The sequence below is a fragment of the Dicentrarchus labrax genome, unplaced genomic scaffold (assembly GCF_905237075.1).
Source record: "Dicentrarchus labrax unplaced genomic scaffold, dlabrax2021, whole genome shotgun sequence".
Classification (NCBI taxonomy): Eukaryota; Metazoa; Chordata; class Actinopteri; family Moronidae; genus Dicentrarchus; species Dicentrarchus labrax.
The window spans coordinates 23290297-23310497 of NW_026136704.1; the positions used below are offsets into that span (position 1 = coordinate 23290297).

General features: G+C 38.4%; 2 protein-coding genes across 2 annotated transcripts; both read right to left on the minus strand.

Moving 5' to 3' along the window:
• Positions 1-928: 928 nt before the first annotated feature.
• Positions 929-6253, minus strand: vps26b (VPS26, retromer complex component B). The gene is made up of 6 exons (XM_051397315.1): positions 5474-6253; positions 4026-4182; positions 3675-3839; positions 2873-3048; positions 2632-2774; positions 929-2049 (listed from the first exon to the last, which is right to left on the minus strand). The coding sequence occupies exons 1-6, from the start codon at positions 5694-5696 to the stop codon at positions 1912-1914; spliced, it is 1002 nt and encodes a 333-aa protein (XP_051253275.1). The 5' UTR covers positions 5697-6253; the 3' UTR covers positions 929-1911.
• A 3029-nt stretch (positions 6254-9282) lies between these two features.
• Positions 9283-19856, minus strand: jam3a (junctional adhesion molecule 3a). The gene is made up of 9 exons (XM_051398758.1): positions 19707-19856; positions 14006-14077; positions 13772-13885; positions 13410-13562; positions 12393-12595; positions 11931-12030; positions 10691-10820; positions 10522-10573; positions 9283-10425 (listed from the first exon to the last, which is right to left on the minus strand). The coding sequence occupies exons 1-9, from the start codon at positions 19753-19755 to the stop codon at positions 10390-10392; spliced, it is 909 nt and encodes a 302-aa protein (XP_051254718.1). The 5' UTR covers positions 19756-19856; the 3' UTR covers positions 9283-10389.
• Between the last annotated feature and the right edge of the window lie 345 nt (positions 19857-20201).

Genomic DNA, 20201 nt, shown 5'->3' on the forward strand with positions numbered 1-20201 from the left:
ACGACTTTAATTGGACAACTTCAGCCCTGAAACTACAGGCTCTGGATACCAAAGTGCAGCAGTATTTAAAGCAGTACTCATATACAAGTATGTAATGTTGACAAGAACTGCCGTTTTCCCTCAGTATAGCTTGTTTTATCGCCATTACTCAATATGTAATTTTTGTATAGCAGCATAAGTGACCATTCTTCACAATCCCCAACGCCCATTTAATGCAAATTTCACCTGATACAAATTACTTAACATTCTGCGCTCCATAAATTTCCCTAATGAGGTCCACTGCTGTCCAGTGATGAGGAAGTGAGGGGGAAGATAAACGTTGATGTCAAGCAGAACTCGTAATTCCTTCAGCACTGTGTATGTTAAAATGATCATTTATTATAGAAACAGCAGCGACTGACGTATTAATTAATTGTTTCAGCTTAAGTTTGATGCATTATTATGGAACCGATCACTAGCTGCAGTTACATGCACTTTCTGATCGAAGATTTTGGATCACCTGTTTACATGGGCTGTGATCTATGTACAGTCTGGTGTTTATGACACTTTAATTTAGAACAGCTGTGTGACATTTCTGGGTATGATCCACTTGTATTGTTTTGGGGATTTAGCGTGTTAAGAGGCAGCAGCTTTCAAAGTTTTCCAGCAGTTTTTAAATTACACCTCAGTTTATCCCAGCTTAATTCCTTTTTTCTTGAATGTTACGCTCTGTGTAAAAGTAGCTACTCTGAGGATCCATATGCTTTTGAAAAATCTGAAAAATCACTGACTACCTGCTCAAAGCTGTTACGTTGTGTTAAATGTCTCTCCAAGGTTACACAACTCACCCATTTACTGTATGTAGCATTGTTAGTAGATCTTTGTCATGTGGTGTTTTAATTATCATGAACACTTTCACTCATTTCTACAATACAACCAAAGTCTGAGGTTTTTTTTCCATTTGGCATCAATTTATTTGACTTTTGGGGACAAGGAAGAATTGATTAGCATTTTGCAAAAGATAGATAGTTCTAATGTAACATTTCTCTGGTTAAAAGACTAAAATTATGTTAGAGGCAGGAGGATTTCATTTGCTTGATACACTTAGGCACAACTTTCAAGTCTCTAATAAAGAGGATACAGAAGACTTCATACTATCAGACCTTAACACAACACCCTTTCCTAACAATACTGGAATGCTGAGGTAAAGCATATGAACATGAAAGGTCATTTTGTGGCACCGTGTACTACTGTATAGTCAACGTACACAAGCAGGACCAGGGAACAAGATTAAAGGTTTTAGCTGGTCTTATTTACAGATAATAAAAAAAATGTGTGGGTTAATACTTGAGCCCTCTCACTCAAAAAGGAAAAAAGATTCCAGTTTCCACTATTTTTTTTTGTGCAAACACAGAAACACAAAGAGAAAAATGTGTTCAGCCAGATATAGCAGTGCAAAGTATCTCAGATTTCTTGACCTCATAACAGTGTTAGGAATGCAGTCATTTAAGGTGGAATGTTGTTGAAAATTCATGACAATTCAGTTGCGTTAATGAAGAGATTAGAAATCAATTTATCCCGAGAAAAGCGTTAAGAGTGTAACCAACAGAAGGCTTACAAATTCAATAATTTCACATGAAACATTTACACATTGCGACAGGTGATTAGTTTGATTCCCATAAAGAAAAAGAATTAATGCATTAATGAGGAAGGACAAGACCAGCAGCCTGAAGCCACTCTGAATGCCTCATGCAAACTGTTTCATTGTTCACATACTCTATTACTGTATGTATGGTCTCCCTTCTTCCTCCCAGCAGCGGCTACAAATAAAAACAGCTGCTTCACCAGATGTTGTACAGTTGACAGGTACCTCCGACACTCCGTCGCAGACGCTGATGAGTGCCGAAAGAGGAGACTGGAGGGGCTGCGGCTCTACCCGCTCTCCTCCTTCGCGGCCTGCTCCAGCGCGCTCTCTGAAGCAGCAGAGCCCTCGAACCTCTGAGAGGCGATGGCGGCCTGATGAGACATGCTCTTCCTCACCACGTCCCCTTTCCTCCACAGTGTGATTTCCTGGAGGACAAGGAGTGGAGAAAAATAAGGGTATTAATAAGCTCAGGGATCTTTTGTCCTTTCAATCGAACGACACTGTAGCACAACAAAACTCTTTCACAGCAGTCATTGTTGCCTGGTATGGTTTGTCATAGTAGGAAAGGCACAGTTGTCACTAATAACATTAACAATGGCTCAGTTCCATCAAGTAAACCAGCCTGGACAACACCAGCACCCTGCAACCTTAAATCTATTTCAATGTTTTACAGCCCAATACTCAAAGCTTTCTCAAAATGAGTACGTAGTATAGAATCGGGACACAGATACAGTAGTTTTTTTTACTACTGAATATTTCTCTTTCTCTCTGGTCTATTCCATGCAAAGGAAACCCAGGCAGCGGTTGGCCAAGTACTCAAGTTTCTGCAGCAGCAATATAACTGTATTACAGTGCTGGGGCTACATATTACACTTACACAGATGTTTCTAAACTCTGATTACTGCTGGAAGTGAAGAATATTAAGGATATTGTAATACATGTAAACACACTGAGCGGCCAGTCTGACTTTTGGCTTTGAGTACCATCCTTTATTATCACTAGCCTACCTGTTGTTTGAAGTAACGTCTCTCCTCCTCATCGATCAGCACCAGGTTCAAGTAGTAGCGCACAGAGAACTTCTTGTTGATGTCTCGCATGGTGGGAGTCAGATCATAACCAGCCAGAAATAACCGGATGGGAATGGACTCTCCTGAAATATGAAACACGTTGTGACAGTTGGATGATGTTGATCTCAACTGAATGACGAGATGCTTCGTGATTAAAATCAAAGACTGAAGTGTTGTTTACCCCTGACCGGAGCACCGTCCATAATCTCGTACTTGGCGATAGTGTCGTTTTCATGGTACACACTTGGGCCGGTGCCCGTTGTCTCACGTTTTATGATGTCAATCTCCATGTGCTTAATCTTAATCCTCACCAGCAGGAAATAGATCTTTCCTACAATTACATCTTTCAGGTGGTACCTGTCAGAGAACGAGTGAAGACACAAATGAAGAGAACGAGGGCTGGAAATAACAAGTCGTTTGGTAACTGAGCACAAACAGAATATTGTTATATTATAGATTGTTTCTCCAGTGTCTGCATACTTTACACTGCCCCTGGACATCATGAAATAACTCTATTACAGTTTAAATTATTGGTTGATTAATCAAAAATGTATCACCAACTATTTGGATTTTTAATTGATTAACTGTTGCTGGTTTCAGCTTCTTTGTCTTCTGTGATGGTAAGCTGAATATATTTTAGGTTTGGACTGCTGCTCAGACAAAACAAGGCACCAGGGCTCTGGGAACTTGCAATGTACTGACATTTTATAGACCAAACGATTAATTAATCAATAATGAAAATAGCTTTCAGTTGCAGCCCTAACTGTCTCTGCATTACAAGCTTGACTCAGACTAGAACGACTATACTACGTAGCACTCATTCTGGTGTATGAGTGGTGTATTTTTTGTTATTATTTGTGCTCACTTTAACAAACTGGGTACATGAAACTATAATGTATGATAATGAATGATGATGATGAATGAATGAATAATGACAATGAAATGATAATGAAAAAAAACAGTTTGTTAGCTACAAGTCTTACTTGGATTTGTTGTATTCAAACTCAATGTGGAGACAATCCTCAATTCCAACTTCCATTTTAATGGAGGAGTTGAGTTCGGGGTAAGTGCTCAATGTGTGGACCACGATGTCCATCTCTTTACTGATGTCGTTTAATCTTCTGATCACTGTGGCACGAAGAAAATATCTGCAAATGGAACAAACAGAGACTTTAAACAATACTGTTTCCACATTATCCCAACCAACCCATAAAATATATACCACAGGTAAACGTAGACAACATCTGTTTAAATTTAACCACATGACAGACAGGTTAAAGAGTGACACCGACAGTCAGTCATTTCACTAACGTAGAGTGAATGATCAAACTTACCTTAGCTTGACATTCTGGCCTGTGTAGGACTCGTAAGGTTTTTCAACATGAGTAAACTCAAAGTCGAAGGTCTGCGACTGAGTTATTTCACCCGGTCTTGCGAGATCTTTCACAAGGGAAACAAACTCATGATGGTTTCCTCTGTCGTAATACAGCTCTAGAAAAGAAAGACGCAATTAACAAAATAAGTGACGTCCACTTTAAGAATTTGCATGATGTTTACACAACAAGATAATGTCAACATTTACTGATGTAAATGATAAATGTAAGTTTTGTAACAGGAAATCATATGTGTTTATTTCATGGTTGGCCCTCATGAAGTAAGTTTTAGACGGATAAACAATCATATACTTCGATTTTAACTTTCACCTGAAGTTTTGATCTCTACCAACTACTGAGGGAAATATCTGGCTCTTTATCTCATAAATGCTCCACTATGTGTGCCATCTAGTCTTTAACTGTGTCTTCTGTTCAGTATTTGAGCAGGTTGTGTTCCCTGAAAACTGCTGTGGCTAAAAACTACACTACAGGAGCTGTGAGAGTGAATCAATACAGTTAAGTTTTGGGTCTGAAAGCTGAACAATGAGCGGAAACATTGTAAAGCTCAGTAGGGGGGGGGTTTTTTTTGGGGGTTCATCAAAAGACCTCATACTTTCACACTGTTATAGACTCGATTATAAAAATATAATTACAGTTATTTTGGTCAATATTCTCTGTGTGATACGTCTGATTTCTCTCTCTAACTCGCTCACCAGCGACACACTGTCAACTCTCGGCATGTTACCTACACACACACACACACACACACACACACACACACACACACCACCGAGAGTTGATACGTGCGCTGCAAGCTGTCATTTGCTTAGGCTCTCTTCTCATTTGTACAAGGTTTTGAGACTTGTCACATATTCTAAATACGCAAAAGGCCCGACCTACAACCAGAGCAGCACCAGTAACCTGTGTCACCTGTAGATTAAAAGAAACTTCTCATTCTAAGGTAACAAAAACACAACAATTCCTAAACTGAGGTGATTATACACTAATGAAAACACACCTTATATTCTATTTCTGTTAGTAGATCCTCCTTAATCTTACACACCCGACCTTTAATTGTGCAGCCCTGATGTTAATACTTTAGAGACCCTGCTCAGTGTTATTATTTTCTTAAAAAAGACACAAATACACTATCTAAAATTAACATTAATACTATGGTAGTGGTAAGTGGTACAATTCATTTAATTAAAAGGTGCACAAATAATTTATGGTTGTGTACTGCTGCTCCCCACCACAGTAATTTGTGTACAGTCCCTAATATAAATGGCTTTTGGTCTATTCTATGTCTTGTTGATAAAGAAAAAAAGGAGGAAGAAGCTAGACTGTACTGCACACTGTATGAACTCACCGGTGAATGTTAAAATGTGTAAGTTATTATATTTTCTACCCACCTATTTGGCCCACAAATTCAATTTTGATCCCTTGGTGCTCCAGTCTCTTCCCGGGGTTCTTCAGTGTGACATTCACCTTTCCACTAACAGTCTCGCCATCATAGAAAAGAAAGTATTTGTCTTTCTTTCCATCTTCAGTCTTGTGTTCAGCCTTCTTCCTCGTCTCAGCATCATTCAGGACTACATCAATTTCAGCACTTTGTCCGAAACTAAAGAAACTCATTGTAACGTTACAATGTGTGTGTGTGCTACGTAAAAAAAACTAAAAAAAAAAAACCGTAACGTTACTCTGACTTGTTAGAAAAAAAACAACAACAACAACAAAACAAACCTGCTAATGTTGTGAAGTAGAAAAGAAAACACACACAGAAGGCCTGCAGGGGAGTGCGACCTCACTTCCCTCTCGGAGCACACAACACACTGTCAAACATGGAGGGGAGAAAAGTCGACGATATTTTACAGAAAAACTCCACATTAGCTACATGTCCGCACTCATTTCCAACGACGAAGCAAAATAGCGATACGATGGCACAACGCGAGATAATACGTCCATCAGCAGAACTGGTCGTTTCTTTTTTTCTTTTTTTTTCTCCCTTCTGTTGCCCTTAATGCCTCCAATGAATAGTCTACACTGGCCACAACCTAGTCTGCGTCGTAATGGACACAATCCTCGCTGGGTGAATATATTTTACATGTTTGTTTTTCTGTAAGAAAAGACGATGAATGTTGTCAAACGACTAGGATGTACGCCATCTGCATTGGGTGAACTCTTTCCGGGTGGAGCTTTTCAAAATAAAATACAGAGAAGGGGAATTTCTTTAGGGGCTGGTGCTCCAAACCGGATGTGAGAGCTTTTTAAAAAAACAAAACAAACAGATGGGTGACAAAATTAAAGGTAAAAAAAAAAAAGGAACGACACATAATGAATGCAGATGCTTTAACATCAGTGCACTGCATGGTGCAATTAAACAGTTAATCAGAACCACTGTTATTGGCCCGGTATGTGCTCCAGTTTTACATTGCTCTCAATGTACAAACACAGATTAAGCATAAACAAACAAGACGAAAAAGCTTCACAAAATAGACATAGACTACTATGTGCAGTTGTACATGTATAAACACAACCAAAAAACAATAATAATTTGTAGGCAGTAGACAATAGTGCAAAGGATGCTGAAATTAATATTTACGTGCAGGTTTCTTTATGTAGATGAGGTAGGTGGATATGACAGATAGCAAGAGGAAAATATCTATGTCCATGGTTCCCAGCCTTTTTCCTTTAGGGACCCCTTTTCTATCATTTAGTAAACTGACGACCCCTGCTTAAGTGACATATTTGATGGGCATTTCATATTTTAGTAAAAACTGTATTAACCCAAATAGAAAACTTAGAAAGAAGTTTGTGTAAAACGAAAGATTTTGATGAATATTGATCGGATTATTATTCAGTGTTTTCTTGTCCATTAAGCTTGGCCATTGTTCTGTTCCATCTACTTTACATTTACTTTTCTTCACAAAAGTGACCTGAATGCTGAAATATAGGCCTGCTGTGTATAAAATCAAGAAGGCCTCATGAACCCTCATGAAGCTTTGGTGACCCCTTGTGGGGGTCCTGACCCCATGTTGGGAACCAGTGATCTAGGTCACTTATGTGTGCGTTCTTTATTAGGGCACGGATGGCAGGAGCTTCAGTCACAACGACTGCTTAACTTGCTCGTGCTTTAATAGCAAGAGTGACTAAAGTGACGTATGCATTTTGATCCATGGGAAAGAAATCAACTAATAGGGTTGGAAATTGTGATTGACCCGGCACATTTCATGATCGTTATGCTCGAGCATTAGTGCAATATATAGGCCTATGGAAAAACATAAGAGCAGTTCTTCCTCACATGACTGAGAATGTCAATGCAGGCTGTGACCAGACTGACAGAAAGAACAGTCCATCGACGCATAAAGAGGGATATCAGAGTTGCAGCGCATAAATAACAACAACAGAAACCATAGGCTCTGGTCTACAGGGAGGTAGAAAAAAGTGACATGGTCAGATGAGTCATCCTTCACCATATTCTTGACAAGTGGGCGACTGCATGTGTGTCATGTCAAGTAACGTCAAGTCACTCTTTATTTATAGCAAAAAAACACAAATCTCAATTTTCCTTGGGGGGCCTTACAATTTGTACATCTGTGTGTCTTACACCAAGAGAACAGTACAGGCCTGAATGCTTGACCCCCGCAGTGCAGGGATCAGGTGGCTCTGTTATGCTGTTGGGGGGCATTTCGCTGGCATGGAGGGAAGGGTCACTGCAAATCAATACAAAGTTGTTCTAAGTGGTCACCTTAATCCTATGATGAATCATTTCTATCCTGTATGATGTGAATCATATGCTATGGCCTCCGCTGTCAGCCATATCGCAACCCAGTTATACACCTATGGGAGATTTTGCATCAACGTGTTAGACGGCGCTCTCCACCACCATCCTAAAAACATACACTTGATGTTGGTTTCTCCTTGTTGTCACCTGTCTCTATATACTGCATCACAATATTGTATATGACTTTGTACTTTGAGTTATCTATCTTAATTTAAGTAAGTAAGACCAGAGGAGAAAACTAATATTCATATAATAGTATATTTACTCAGGCTCCTGTACTTAAGAATATTTTTTAGAAAGCAATGGTGGAAGTATCCAGGTCCTTTCAGAGGTTGGTAAATAAAGGTGATAAAGTACAGGCTTGGATGTGTACTTTTTGTACTTGTAGTAAAAAGTACTCACTTGGTTTCTCTGAAGGACATTTCTACCAGTTTTTTCCATGCAAAGCTAACTGAAACTTCAAATAGGGTTGAGTCTCCCCCTCTCCCTCTTGTTATGCAAAGGTCCTGATGTTGGGAAAGTGTGCAATGATGAAAAAAAATAATAAGAATCAAAATTCCCCTCAAATGCATTAAAACCAAAAGTAGAAAGTATAGATATTTGTATATAAATGTAGGCGTACAAGTAAAGTGTTGTCAGGAAAATAAATACAAAGATATTTAGATATTTAAAAGAACTACTTAATTACAGTGACAAAGTATTTGTACTTAGTTTACTTAAGTAAAACATTACAAGTTAAAATAAATAAATAAAAAACATTCAAAAACATTCAAAGATACAAATGTAAGCATCCAAAGTAGTTATACAGTACATTACATTAGTACAGTACATTATACAGAAGAATGACCTTATATATATTATAATATTGGATTATAATTACTGATATAAGCAGCTAGTGGAGCTGTTTTAAACTTATTTTGTGTAGTTTAATCTTTAATAATGCGTATATCATATATTTTAGCTCATCACATTTTTGTATATAGCACCTTAATATGTTAAGTAACCGGTAGCTATAGCTGTCAAAAATGTTCGGGAGAAGAAGTATAAAGCAGCAAAAAATAGAAATATTATACTTTTTACTCTGCTACTTATCAGACAGCTGTTGTCTGTTTTTAAAGAGAAGATTAAGATTGTTAGAGGCAAAAATAAGAATTTACGATACGATTAATTGTTGATTAAAGATAATAACAATAATAAAGTTGTTAAAATTAGTTCCACCTTGTCCAGCTCCACTATTAAAATGCTGTTTATATACTTTAACATTCTGCTTGACTGTGTGCATACACATGTTTAAATTTAAGACTAAATAGTTTCACAGTATCCTATGAAGAAATATATTTTTCTAGTTTGCAGCTGATAATTTCTATGTCCTTTCTCAAACTGATATCTGACAATACTCCCATAATAACCACATCAAACATTTGAGTCTCCACAACATTTCAACAGTTCAAATGTATTTAATTGTAACAAAATAACATGAACATATAGCATTAATATCAAATGAACAGTGGACATTTTACAACAGTTCCTGAGTTGTTACACAAATCATTGACACTAATGTTTGAAATGACAGGCTCAACACTTCAGAAACACACTGAACAGTAAATACTGTAAATTTATTTCCAACAAACAGTTTTATTGCATATTTACAATAAGGTATGGAGTGCAATGTATGAAAATTAAAAGATCAAAAAATGTTATGTATTTATGTACATTAAATACTGAGTCAAAACTGGACAATATGTCCAATACTCACAAAATAATTATTAAAGCACAGAAGGTCACTTATACACAGAAACAGCACTCTAAAAATCATACTTCACCACCTTTATAGTACATATTGACTTTGCAGCATAGTGGGATATATGGTATTCAAATTCACGGGTTACTCGTACATACTTGTTATCTGTAAATATAAGAAAGGCTGATAAATTGTGCCTTATGAATCTGAGCTCATCAGCCTTATACAGTCTGCTGCTTATTGCCTGTATAACTACAGTATATACAAAAACAAGTTTCAACTCTCCCCCACGTAAAACAGAATACGAACATGTTTATCTTATGAACAAATATAATGTAAAGGAGTTTTGTAAAACAATTTTAGTGTGTACTCAGTAAAAAGTTTGAGAGTTATAAAAGAGGATTTGTCCAAAAAACTGTGAAGGAATGTAGCTTCTAGCATCTTTTGCGATGATACCATGGGCCAAATATCAAATTCCACAGCTTTGTGATGGTTTTACTGTTTAATAAAAACATGCTGGAAAATAAACTAAATAAGGAGTAAAAAATAATGTTTTAATTGGAAAATAATACGAACAGAGAATAAAATTTAAAAAATGCTATTACGTTATAAAAAACATGAAACAGTGCCACAAAATGATATTAAAATTACTTTGGCAAGTTGGTTGATTTGAGTTTTATGTGCATCAGAGAATAATGTGCCATGTTACACCTCAAACTTTATCATCTGGAGCATCGTTGTAGCAAGTTAACCGTATCAGTTTTGTGTTTGTCCCGGTTCCATCTTATCGTCTGTCTCAGCTGTCAAATAATGAATGAAGACTTGTGGCGAAAATGGCCCTGTGAAAAATAGGAATCAGACATTTAGTATGCAGTACACCTCCTTCAATAGCTTCCTTTGTTCACAGTAAGACATGCAGTAAACTCCTTGTTTACCTCATCTGCATCGCCATAGTCAACGCCATCAGTCTGTGCTGGCCAGTTGTAGCTGAAACAAACAAAACAAATACATAATAAAATACAAAATCCTTCACATGATGTAGAATTAAAGAAACCGATTAACACATGGTCTCTTTCCTGCTCCAGACCTGTAGTGTACACTCACTTATTTTCATTGTGACCTTTTTTGTGGAAGCATCCACGTCTAAGGGAATGACAGATGGAACCAGTCAGACAGACGAATACAATCAGTGCACCAAATGACTTGAGGAAAATCCCAAGGATGTCGACGTCATCTGCAACAGGACACAGAGAGGATATCTTAACAGAGTTAGGTGGCCTGACAGATATGAATGACCTGTAATTTTGACTTACATCAACAGAGCACAATGATCTTTGTTCTTGTATATTTTGTTTATATTTATTTTACATGAAAGTACTGAAGTACTGAAAGTAATTGATAAAATTTGATAATCCTAGCCTACCAAGTAAAGATATCATAAATGTGCCTCTATCAGCATCTGATCACATTACACTATTGTTGTTACTGTGCATCTTTGTCTCTGTCGCTGCCCATCTCTCTTTAACAATATAATAAATAATATTAATAATAAATACAATGAAATAAAATAGCTTGATAAAAACTGCGGGCTCTGATATTTTGTGTATATAATATTGACATGTGCATGTTTTGATTGAACATAAAGAATCAGTAGTGAAAACCATGTTGTATCTGCAGTCCTAGTATTATAAAATATTATGTCAAACACGATACATGCAGGAATTTATGACCTTCTGCAGCACATAGTTTCCCACAACTACATATTGTTATTTAATATAATAGTATGTTGTCTATAGTGCACCACATAACCTGAAACTGTAGGAATGGTTGATCCATTCTTCTCTTCTTCCTCTCCTGTCCTCTCCTCACTTACTTAGTATATTACGGTTCGCCTGTCACGTTTCATACTTGCAGATCTCCTGAGCTCATTAATTCAATTCAATTCAGTTTTGTTTGTATAGCGCCAATTCATAACAGAAGTTATCTCACGACACTTTTCAAATAGAGCAGGTCTAGACGGAACTCCTTATAATATTATTTGCCGAGACCCAACAATACCACCATGAGTAAGCACTTACCCACCTTCTCAGTCATTACCCATTAGTACTACAGAATAATGTACATTACCTATGTAGCCCTGTTTCTGAACTTCTGTCCCCTATTGTGTTGATATGTTTAGAATATTTTGATTACCTGCCCTTCTAGACTTGTTCGCTCGATATATCTCCACCCTTTTAAATGTGATTTTTGTAGCACTGTCAACACACATTACAGAAACCAACATACAGACATCTTTATCCAAGAAAGTCTCTTGAAACGCTGACACAGACGTTTAGACACTCACAGACTTCCATCATCAGCGGGGGACACTGCGCATGTCCTGCATCATTCTTTGCCTGGCAGTAGTACTCCCCTGCGTCCTCCTTCCTCACTCTTCGAAATTTCTGAGGATATATTTTTAGAAATGTTTCAGTGCAATGACACATTGCATTGTCAACAAAATGCTGAAGGGTGTTGGCTGTGAATAAATTCTTATGGCATTTTCTGAGGACCGATTGTCTTTAACTGTGTTGTAACACATGATATGGACTTGAAATGTCCTCCTTTACTTTCCTGCCAGTTGCTGCATGGATTAATCCTGCCATTAGTCATACAATGGTTTTCTTCAGATTAAGCTGTTCACATTTACATTATGTAAGCTGTAATTAAGCAGTCCCATCCATAAACAGAACAGTCAGCCACTGAGGCAGAGTCTAAGGCTTTAATGTACCAGCAGCAGACAAAGCTATGCCCCTGTCTCTCCTACCAGGCCTCCAGTGTCGGGGTTGATGCTGTAGGAAGAGTTGACCAACTTCGGGCTGTTTTTGGGGTCCTGAGGAAGCTCCTCGTTGTTGTGGAACCAGCGGTACTGAGGAGCTGGGAAGCCCTCGTTCTCCAGACACCGCAGCTCAGTTGATGTTCCAACTGTGACTGCCTCTGGCACGCTGCACCGTGGTACCACAGGTTTCACTGCACACAGACACACATCAATCTTTTGTTATTGATTAATTAATTGATTGTTTTTTTCATTTATTTGAATGGATTTATTTATGAATGACATAAAGGAATAGTCTGACATTTTAGGAAATACACTATTTGTTTCCTTGCCAAGAGTTAGATATCTGTCCCTTACATAGGGAGCTATAGCCAGAAGATGGTTAGATTGGTATAAAGACTGGAAACACTGTAAGTAATTAAAAATGTACTTATATGACACATTTCAATGTACAACGTGCTTCACAATAGAAACATTAAATATCAAACAAGCCGGATAGTAACAAAGAAAACAGCAACAAAAAATAATTTACAATACAATAACATCATCAAAGGCCAGTACATAAAAGTGAGGGAATATAATCCTTGTGAAAGGTCCTCAGAGAGAGACCTGAGGAAGTCACAGCACGTAAAGTTCAGATCATAACTCTTTGTAAAACCTTTTCAGCCTTTCAACCTTTTGTTTTCACTTTTCAGTTCCTGCACAGATTTAACTAACAAGTTGTAACGTGTAAACTAATGAGCTTTAGAGGTGCTGGTAGGCAGATTTTGTGACCTTTGGACAGAGCCTGCTACTGGTTTTCATCTGTTTCCAGTCTTTGAGCTAAGCTGATTGGTTGCTGGCTGTAATTTCATATTTAAGGTACAAATTTAAGATTCGTATTGAAAATGTTTATGCTATAATATAAATGCACAATCATTTTCAGTTTAATCTCATAAAAATGTAGATCTAGATGTGCTGCAAGTCTCAGCCAGTCATGGACCGGTCAGCAGTACCCGCTCACCATACCTCTTACTGCAAGACTAATAAGTATCTCATCAAAGTCCCTTTGATCATCAATGGCGGCCACCTCGCAGCGGTACTCGGCAGTGTCTGACCGAGTGGTGTTGAAGATCAGGATGTTGGCTGGCTCTCTAAGCTGAGCTCTGTGCTCCAAGTCCCCTTTTGAGGAAGAAAAAAAACCCACTTTACAATTGCTCATTCACATACACAGCGTGACTTCACAGTTCAGAAAAACAGAACTCAGTGCCAATTTCTTTCAAGGTACCATTCATTCGGCTAAGCTTTGAGTCCTGAGACATTACTTTAGAAAGCTGTGGTCTAAATGGTTGATGGGGTTTTCAAAAAGAGAGACTTTCCAAGCGGTTTACCTGCTATCCTGTTTTGAAAGTACACATAACTGGGGACACCGTTCTTAATCTTTTTCCACTCAATCCTCGGGTTGTTTGTCGAGATGGACTCTATTAAACAGGTCAGCTCGATGGCTGTGAAGAAAAATGAAAGCATGAGAGCAGGAGAAAGCATCCCAAATCAGGAAAAAATAAAAGATTTTTAAAAAAGCTACTTTGGCTGAATAGGTTGGGAGTTATTTTCCAGCAACTTACACTCAAACTCATTTGCCCACACAGTCTTGTCTGTGGTTCGGAGGATTACCCCGAATGATGATGGAATGTGACCTGCGGGGGGAAAAAAACAAAAACACTAAATGCTGAGTAACCCTGATGGCACACACAAACACTTTCATTAGCAGACATTATCAACTGGCATGTTGCCTAATAAACAGCGGATTAGAGTGATAAATATAGAACCTCTCGGAGAGCGTGAGAGCCTGTGGGATCTGGTTTACGGTCAACATATCTCATTGCTTCACATTGCTGTTTAAGAAGATTAACACCTGGGGCCACGATGTGTACGTTTATATATTCATTTTAATGCGTATTATTTACTGCACAGTTCAGGCTTCAGTATTTGATTTGAGTCTTTATGGTGGTTAATTGGATTATCATTTGGATGGTGATGGCACACTGACAGAGAGAGAGCAGGTTCTAAATGTTAAGTTGCTGCGATGAAAATATGAATTGAGGAGTGTGTCTGTAAATATCTGTCTCTAAAATCTATTTTTTTATAATAGTGAGAGATTTTTTTTTATTTGTTTTGGCCTCACTCTACCGCACTGAATTTAAAGTGAAACCCTGACTTGGTTGAAGTGCTGACTTTCAGTTTTTTTTTTGTGTGAGGGCGTTTACAGACCCTGGAGAGCCAGTGTGGGAAGACTTATATACATAGTCCCTCCAGTTTTAGGACAATGCAGCAGGATAATAATAATTATAAGCATACAGACAAAGCAACCAAGGAGTTTTTCAGTGCCAAAGCCCGTCACCTGATCACAGCCCAAACGAGCATTCATGTCAATTACTGAAGATCAAGACTGAAGGCAAAATCCCAAAGTCAAATCTCATGATGGGACTGCAGTATGGTTATTCATAAACAAGGGATTTTCTGACTTCATTTTTGTTTATAGTGCTTATTTTAGTTCAGAATATCCTGATACGCTGCCATAAATGAGGGAATCAATGCCAATGCCACTGATTCCAAGGAAAAACAGAGATGATGCTCTCAGACACAAAGCGGTTGGAGATGTCTGAATTCTGTCAAAAACTAATCTTAATTTAGGATATGAGCATCTGTGTCATTAGTTCACTTGATCCCACTAGTGTCTGGGTGACACAACGTGCCTCGAAGGAATACAGCTGGAATTGGTCGATGATGTGTCACTCATTAGAGGGGCGAGCTCCCATTTATTTTCTCTAACAAATGATTTCAATCATCAGTTTTAGTTAAATCTTTCACTTTTTTTCTTTTTGTGAAGGAGCTTCTTTGCTAAACTGTGAGGCTAATTTGTGCTGAAGTTTGCAGGATAAATAATTCATCAAGATCCCCAAACAAAACAAATCAGAAGCCCAAAAATAACTTAACAGTGGGAATGTGCTTGAATTCAAAGCGCATTTAATCATCCGTCTTGGTTTCCCCCTGGCACAAACAGCACGTGAGATATACTTATTTTAGGTTCCTTGCTTGAGTGCACTCCTTTAAGCAAGCAGTGTTATTTTGTAAATGTCATTTTAATGGCAAGAGGCATAATTCACAAGTTTCGTCATTTTGGGCCAGCAGAATGCCGATTTAAGTGGAGAATAAGTGAGTATAGAGCGAGGGGTGTGCAACAACAAATTAAGAAAATGTGAAAATTACAATGATTCCACAATGTGGCTGATTCTTTTAATGCTGAGGATAAATGAGCATGTTCCCACCTTTCACTGGTACCCTATACTCAACCTATTGTGTCTGTGCCACTTCCAAATGCAATAATTGCTAGGTACACGTGCGACTAACAGCACCCATGCTGAGTAATGAAGGCATTCCCGCTCCCAGTGGGGGCAGTATGAAGGGTTTCAAATGAAGGCTGAAATTAAATAACAATTATCTGAGCAGGCCTTGAATACTGCAAGACCTCCCCTCATGTTGGCCCCGAGGCACTCTGACTAACTCTGAGGTATTTATTCAAAGCAGCCACGCTACCACACGAGTGACCCTGAGATGTACAGTAGGTAGCACACAGCCTGAAACTGATGGAAACATGGGTCCTGCCAAAGCATCCGGCTGCAGACACTGATGAGATCTGACTCCCAGGTCTCAGCTTCCGTCTATGTTGCTGACTTTCCCACCCTGTACATCAAGAGCTATTTTTAGCCCAGCTGTGACTGGACATCCTGAGAGAGACACAAGCCTGACCAACAAACGCTCCCTCAGCATATGCACGTACTGGGTATCAGGCCTTAAAACTACTCTGCACAAGTATCATATCACAGAAAAAAAACTATAAATACGCATTACAAAACTCTAACAGCCTCGTCATCATTGCAACACGACAGTGTGTAATGTGATAGCCGAAGTTTAAAGGAAATTATGAAATTAATTATGTTTTGCTCAAGTCCATCTGTTTTGTGTTGTGTAACACTGATAAAAGGTCCTTGGTGCTTCCCCTCTTCACTCTTTGGCCAAACATTTCCAAAAAAAAAAAAAAACCCAGAAAATGTTCCACATCCAAGTTTTCTGTCCTTATTATTCACAGTAAAGAAGTGAAAGTGCAGACACACGTTGGAGTATGGTGTGTACACACTAGAGTAACCAAAAATCAAACATCAGTGTGCATACTACCAGGCACAGTGTTGACATGATTCTTAAAGAAAGAAAAAGTAGGCCGTGGGAAAGAATAACCACAGACAATTAACAAGACAATGTGTACCTAATTACTAATACAAGCTTAGAATAAAAGCGTTCATACAACAATGGTTGTTGTCCCCGGTGACACAATGTAGGCTGAAGAGAAGACAATATTTTTGAATTATGAAAATAATCTCAGCGCTTGCAGGAAAGCAAACACTCACGGCTCATTTTTAATCCCTCTGTCATTGTAATGCATAGACAAAGTAGGTCTATAGTCTGTTCTGAGAGAAATGTGCTCTTTAATAGGCACATTCTGCAATCCTCTTATGTGCTAAATATGAAAACAACTACCCATCCCCATCCCTGCTACAAACAAATGTGTTGAACGGGTGCATCTAAAAAAAGCTTCTTTCCCAGACATTCCAATGCAGTCGACGCAAATGTGCTGAAGGCTGAAGTTAGCTGCGAGCAACGCGGAGAGACCGAGGGCCACGGGGACTCACAGCATACTGGAGTGACTGTGTGATAACAACTAATCATTCCAGTAGATTAGTACGAGACAGTCATGTTGTCATAAGTACTTGAGGGAAATTTAAGAAAGGGACACGTGAACTGTATTTAGCTCTTTCCAGGCTACGCGAATGACACCAAGTCCCCGAACTGCAGGATAGAGTGAATAACCACTGAGATATTTCCAGATGGTTTGAGTCCCACTGCCTGCTGATGTGCCAAACAGCACAAACTAATGGTTCATTGGAGATCACACATTTTACAAGATACCGAATACGTCATTTTATTTTTTGGGGGGGAAATGCCCATAAATCTAAAGTATTTTCATTAAACTGAATGGTGTAGCATGGAGACCAGGGTTTAAATATTTCATTCTGTGAAAACTAGAGTTGTAAATTTGTCCGCAAGTATTTTGATTAGGAAATATTGATTTTTTTTTTCAGCCGATACGATAACTGTTAATCACCTGCTTCTCATGGCCGATTCCAATAAGATAGCTTTCAAAGAGGAGCCTATAACCTGTAGTTTTTACACGCCTGAGGGTAAAGATGGATGATTTAATATTCTATTCTGTTCTAATAAAATCGAACTGTTGTTATTGTTAACAACAACAACAACAAACAACAGTTCTGACTCTTCAAATGTTCATTTTCATACAATATAAAGTCAGTCAAACGTCAAGTCAAAATACATTCTTATTATTATGGACCAATAATTTATTGTGTGTCATTTAACTATGTGAATAATTCATAATAATATAGATTTCACATTGACAGTCGTTAATTTGTCTTCCCAGATAATTTTCATGCATCCCATATTTTGATAATCGATTAATCTTTTTTTTAAATTTCTTTGTCATATATGATTGTAAACTGAATATATTTGTACGTTTTGGTTGAAAACAACAAGCAATTTGAATACATTTCCTAGCTCTGTGGGAAATCAGAACAGGTTTTTTTCACTATTGTCTGACATTTTATGGACAAAACAATTAATTTATCGATCGAGAAACTAATAGAAAAGACAAATGGATAATGAAAATAACAATTTGTTATACTCAGTTTGGAAAAACATGATTTTTCCAACCTTAAAGATACTGAAATGGAAAATCTGAGGAAACTGGATGTTTATGGATTACCATCATCTTCATCCAAAATCAGAACCAGAGTAGGGAAGGCAAAAACTTTAATTCTGTCTTAATTTAAACAAAGTTATTTAAATGTATGCGCCACTGTTGCCAAGTTACATGAAGCATGCATTATACAATGTTAAAACGAATTAATATTAATTATTTAAACCTTAAGGGCAGGCTAAAACTTGAGGGCAGAATTTTACACTATCCACATTAGTCTAAAAACTTTTAATAATTTCTCCAGATACTCTGCACCCACCATAACGTCAGCCCGCAGCTTCACAGCCAAAACACACTGGACATAATAAATGAAGCCTGCCAGTCGCTTATTCGTTTGACTCACACTTGCAGAGAGTATCTGGGTGAAAAGTTCAACACTTACTGATGCAATCTGCCATTTGGAAAATGACCCACTCCACTGCCAGTTTTCACCAGCAGCAGGGTGACCTCACGCTCACACTGAGTGCACACCAGGGTGGATACAGCACATCACCCGGCACCAGCTGAATTGATCTGCCCCAAAAGCTATACAGCTGTTGCTGGACAGGGGGGGGGATGATAAAGCATGTCATTTTCACCATGTGACCCACCATGACTGACTCTTCATTTTCTCTCACCACCATCAGTCATCCCCTTGATCACTAAAGGTCAATACACGCATTTATCAAATCCACCACTCAAGATAGGATTCAAGCTGCTTACAGGGATGACATTTGAACTTTGGATAACCGCATACGTTGTTTTGTTTTTTTTAAATGCATGTGTCTGTGGTTATGCTGCATGCACAATGCACAACGCATACACAGTAGACGCATGTTATTTGAGATGCTGTTGCAGGCCTGTGATTTCTGGTACCCTTCCTCCCTGCTGACACCAGGTCCAACTACCATGTGGCTACCTTTTTTTTTTTTTTCTCTGTCGCCCCAAAGTAACATTTGCTCTGTTTTCATTCTGGAAAATTTCCTCATAATTACTCGCCAGTGACAAACAAACACATGAGGTGATGTCAAAGCTTGGTTAAATGTCCCTACAATAGAGAAATAAAGCGACACTTAACGTTAACGTCGTTTCCTACGCTGCCGTCAACGGCTCCGGTTAGCAACATCAACTCAAACGTTAAAACGTGAAGGATGCTCTTACAGCTTACGTTAATTTCTCAGGTTTGAGTCGCACAACAGCAACGCAACATTATCGTTAATGGGAGAAAAAATATCCCAGTGACAATAGAAACCAAACGTAACACTACAATACAATACGACAAGGCTTTTTTTTTTTTAAATATATATAATCTCAACCTGTTTATGTGAAGCTAACATCTGCTTTCACGCTAGCTTTGACAGCTCCGTTACAACAGCTTTTACATTTTTATCGCCGCACCTCGTTAAGTCCCGAAACCGCCGCGATAATAGGCACCGTGGGAAAGGGGGAAAACAACTTACCGAGGCTGGTGTAAAGAACAAAACAAGCTACGAGTCGCGCAATCGCCATCTTGCAGCGTCTAATTTATCGGTTACAGTAGCACACACTCAGCACCTCTGAGAGGTATGAGGATGAGGGCAGAGCAGACTGGTGGATGTTGCCATCGACGAGTTTCCATAGCTACAAGGAACAAGGGGGGGAGGAGCCCTCAACGCTGTCTCACAGGCGGTGGGCGGCGCTAAACATGTTTACTCCTCCTCCAAAACCAGTGTTGTTGTTTTTTTCCTCAGGGTCTTTTTTTAAAAAAAAATTGTTATTATTATTATTGGTATTTAAAGTCATACAAAAAGCAATAAATCACAAATAGACCCCTCCTCTCAAGGTTTGGTTCCAGCACAACCCCATCCCTATTATAGTGCTACTGTACCGTTTTTGCAATTAAACAGAATTAATTTCAGAAACAAGACACGAAACATGTGACACAAAAAATAGCAATAGTGAAAATACAATAAACG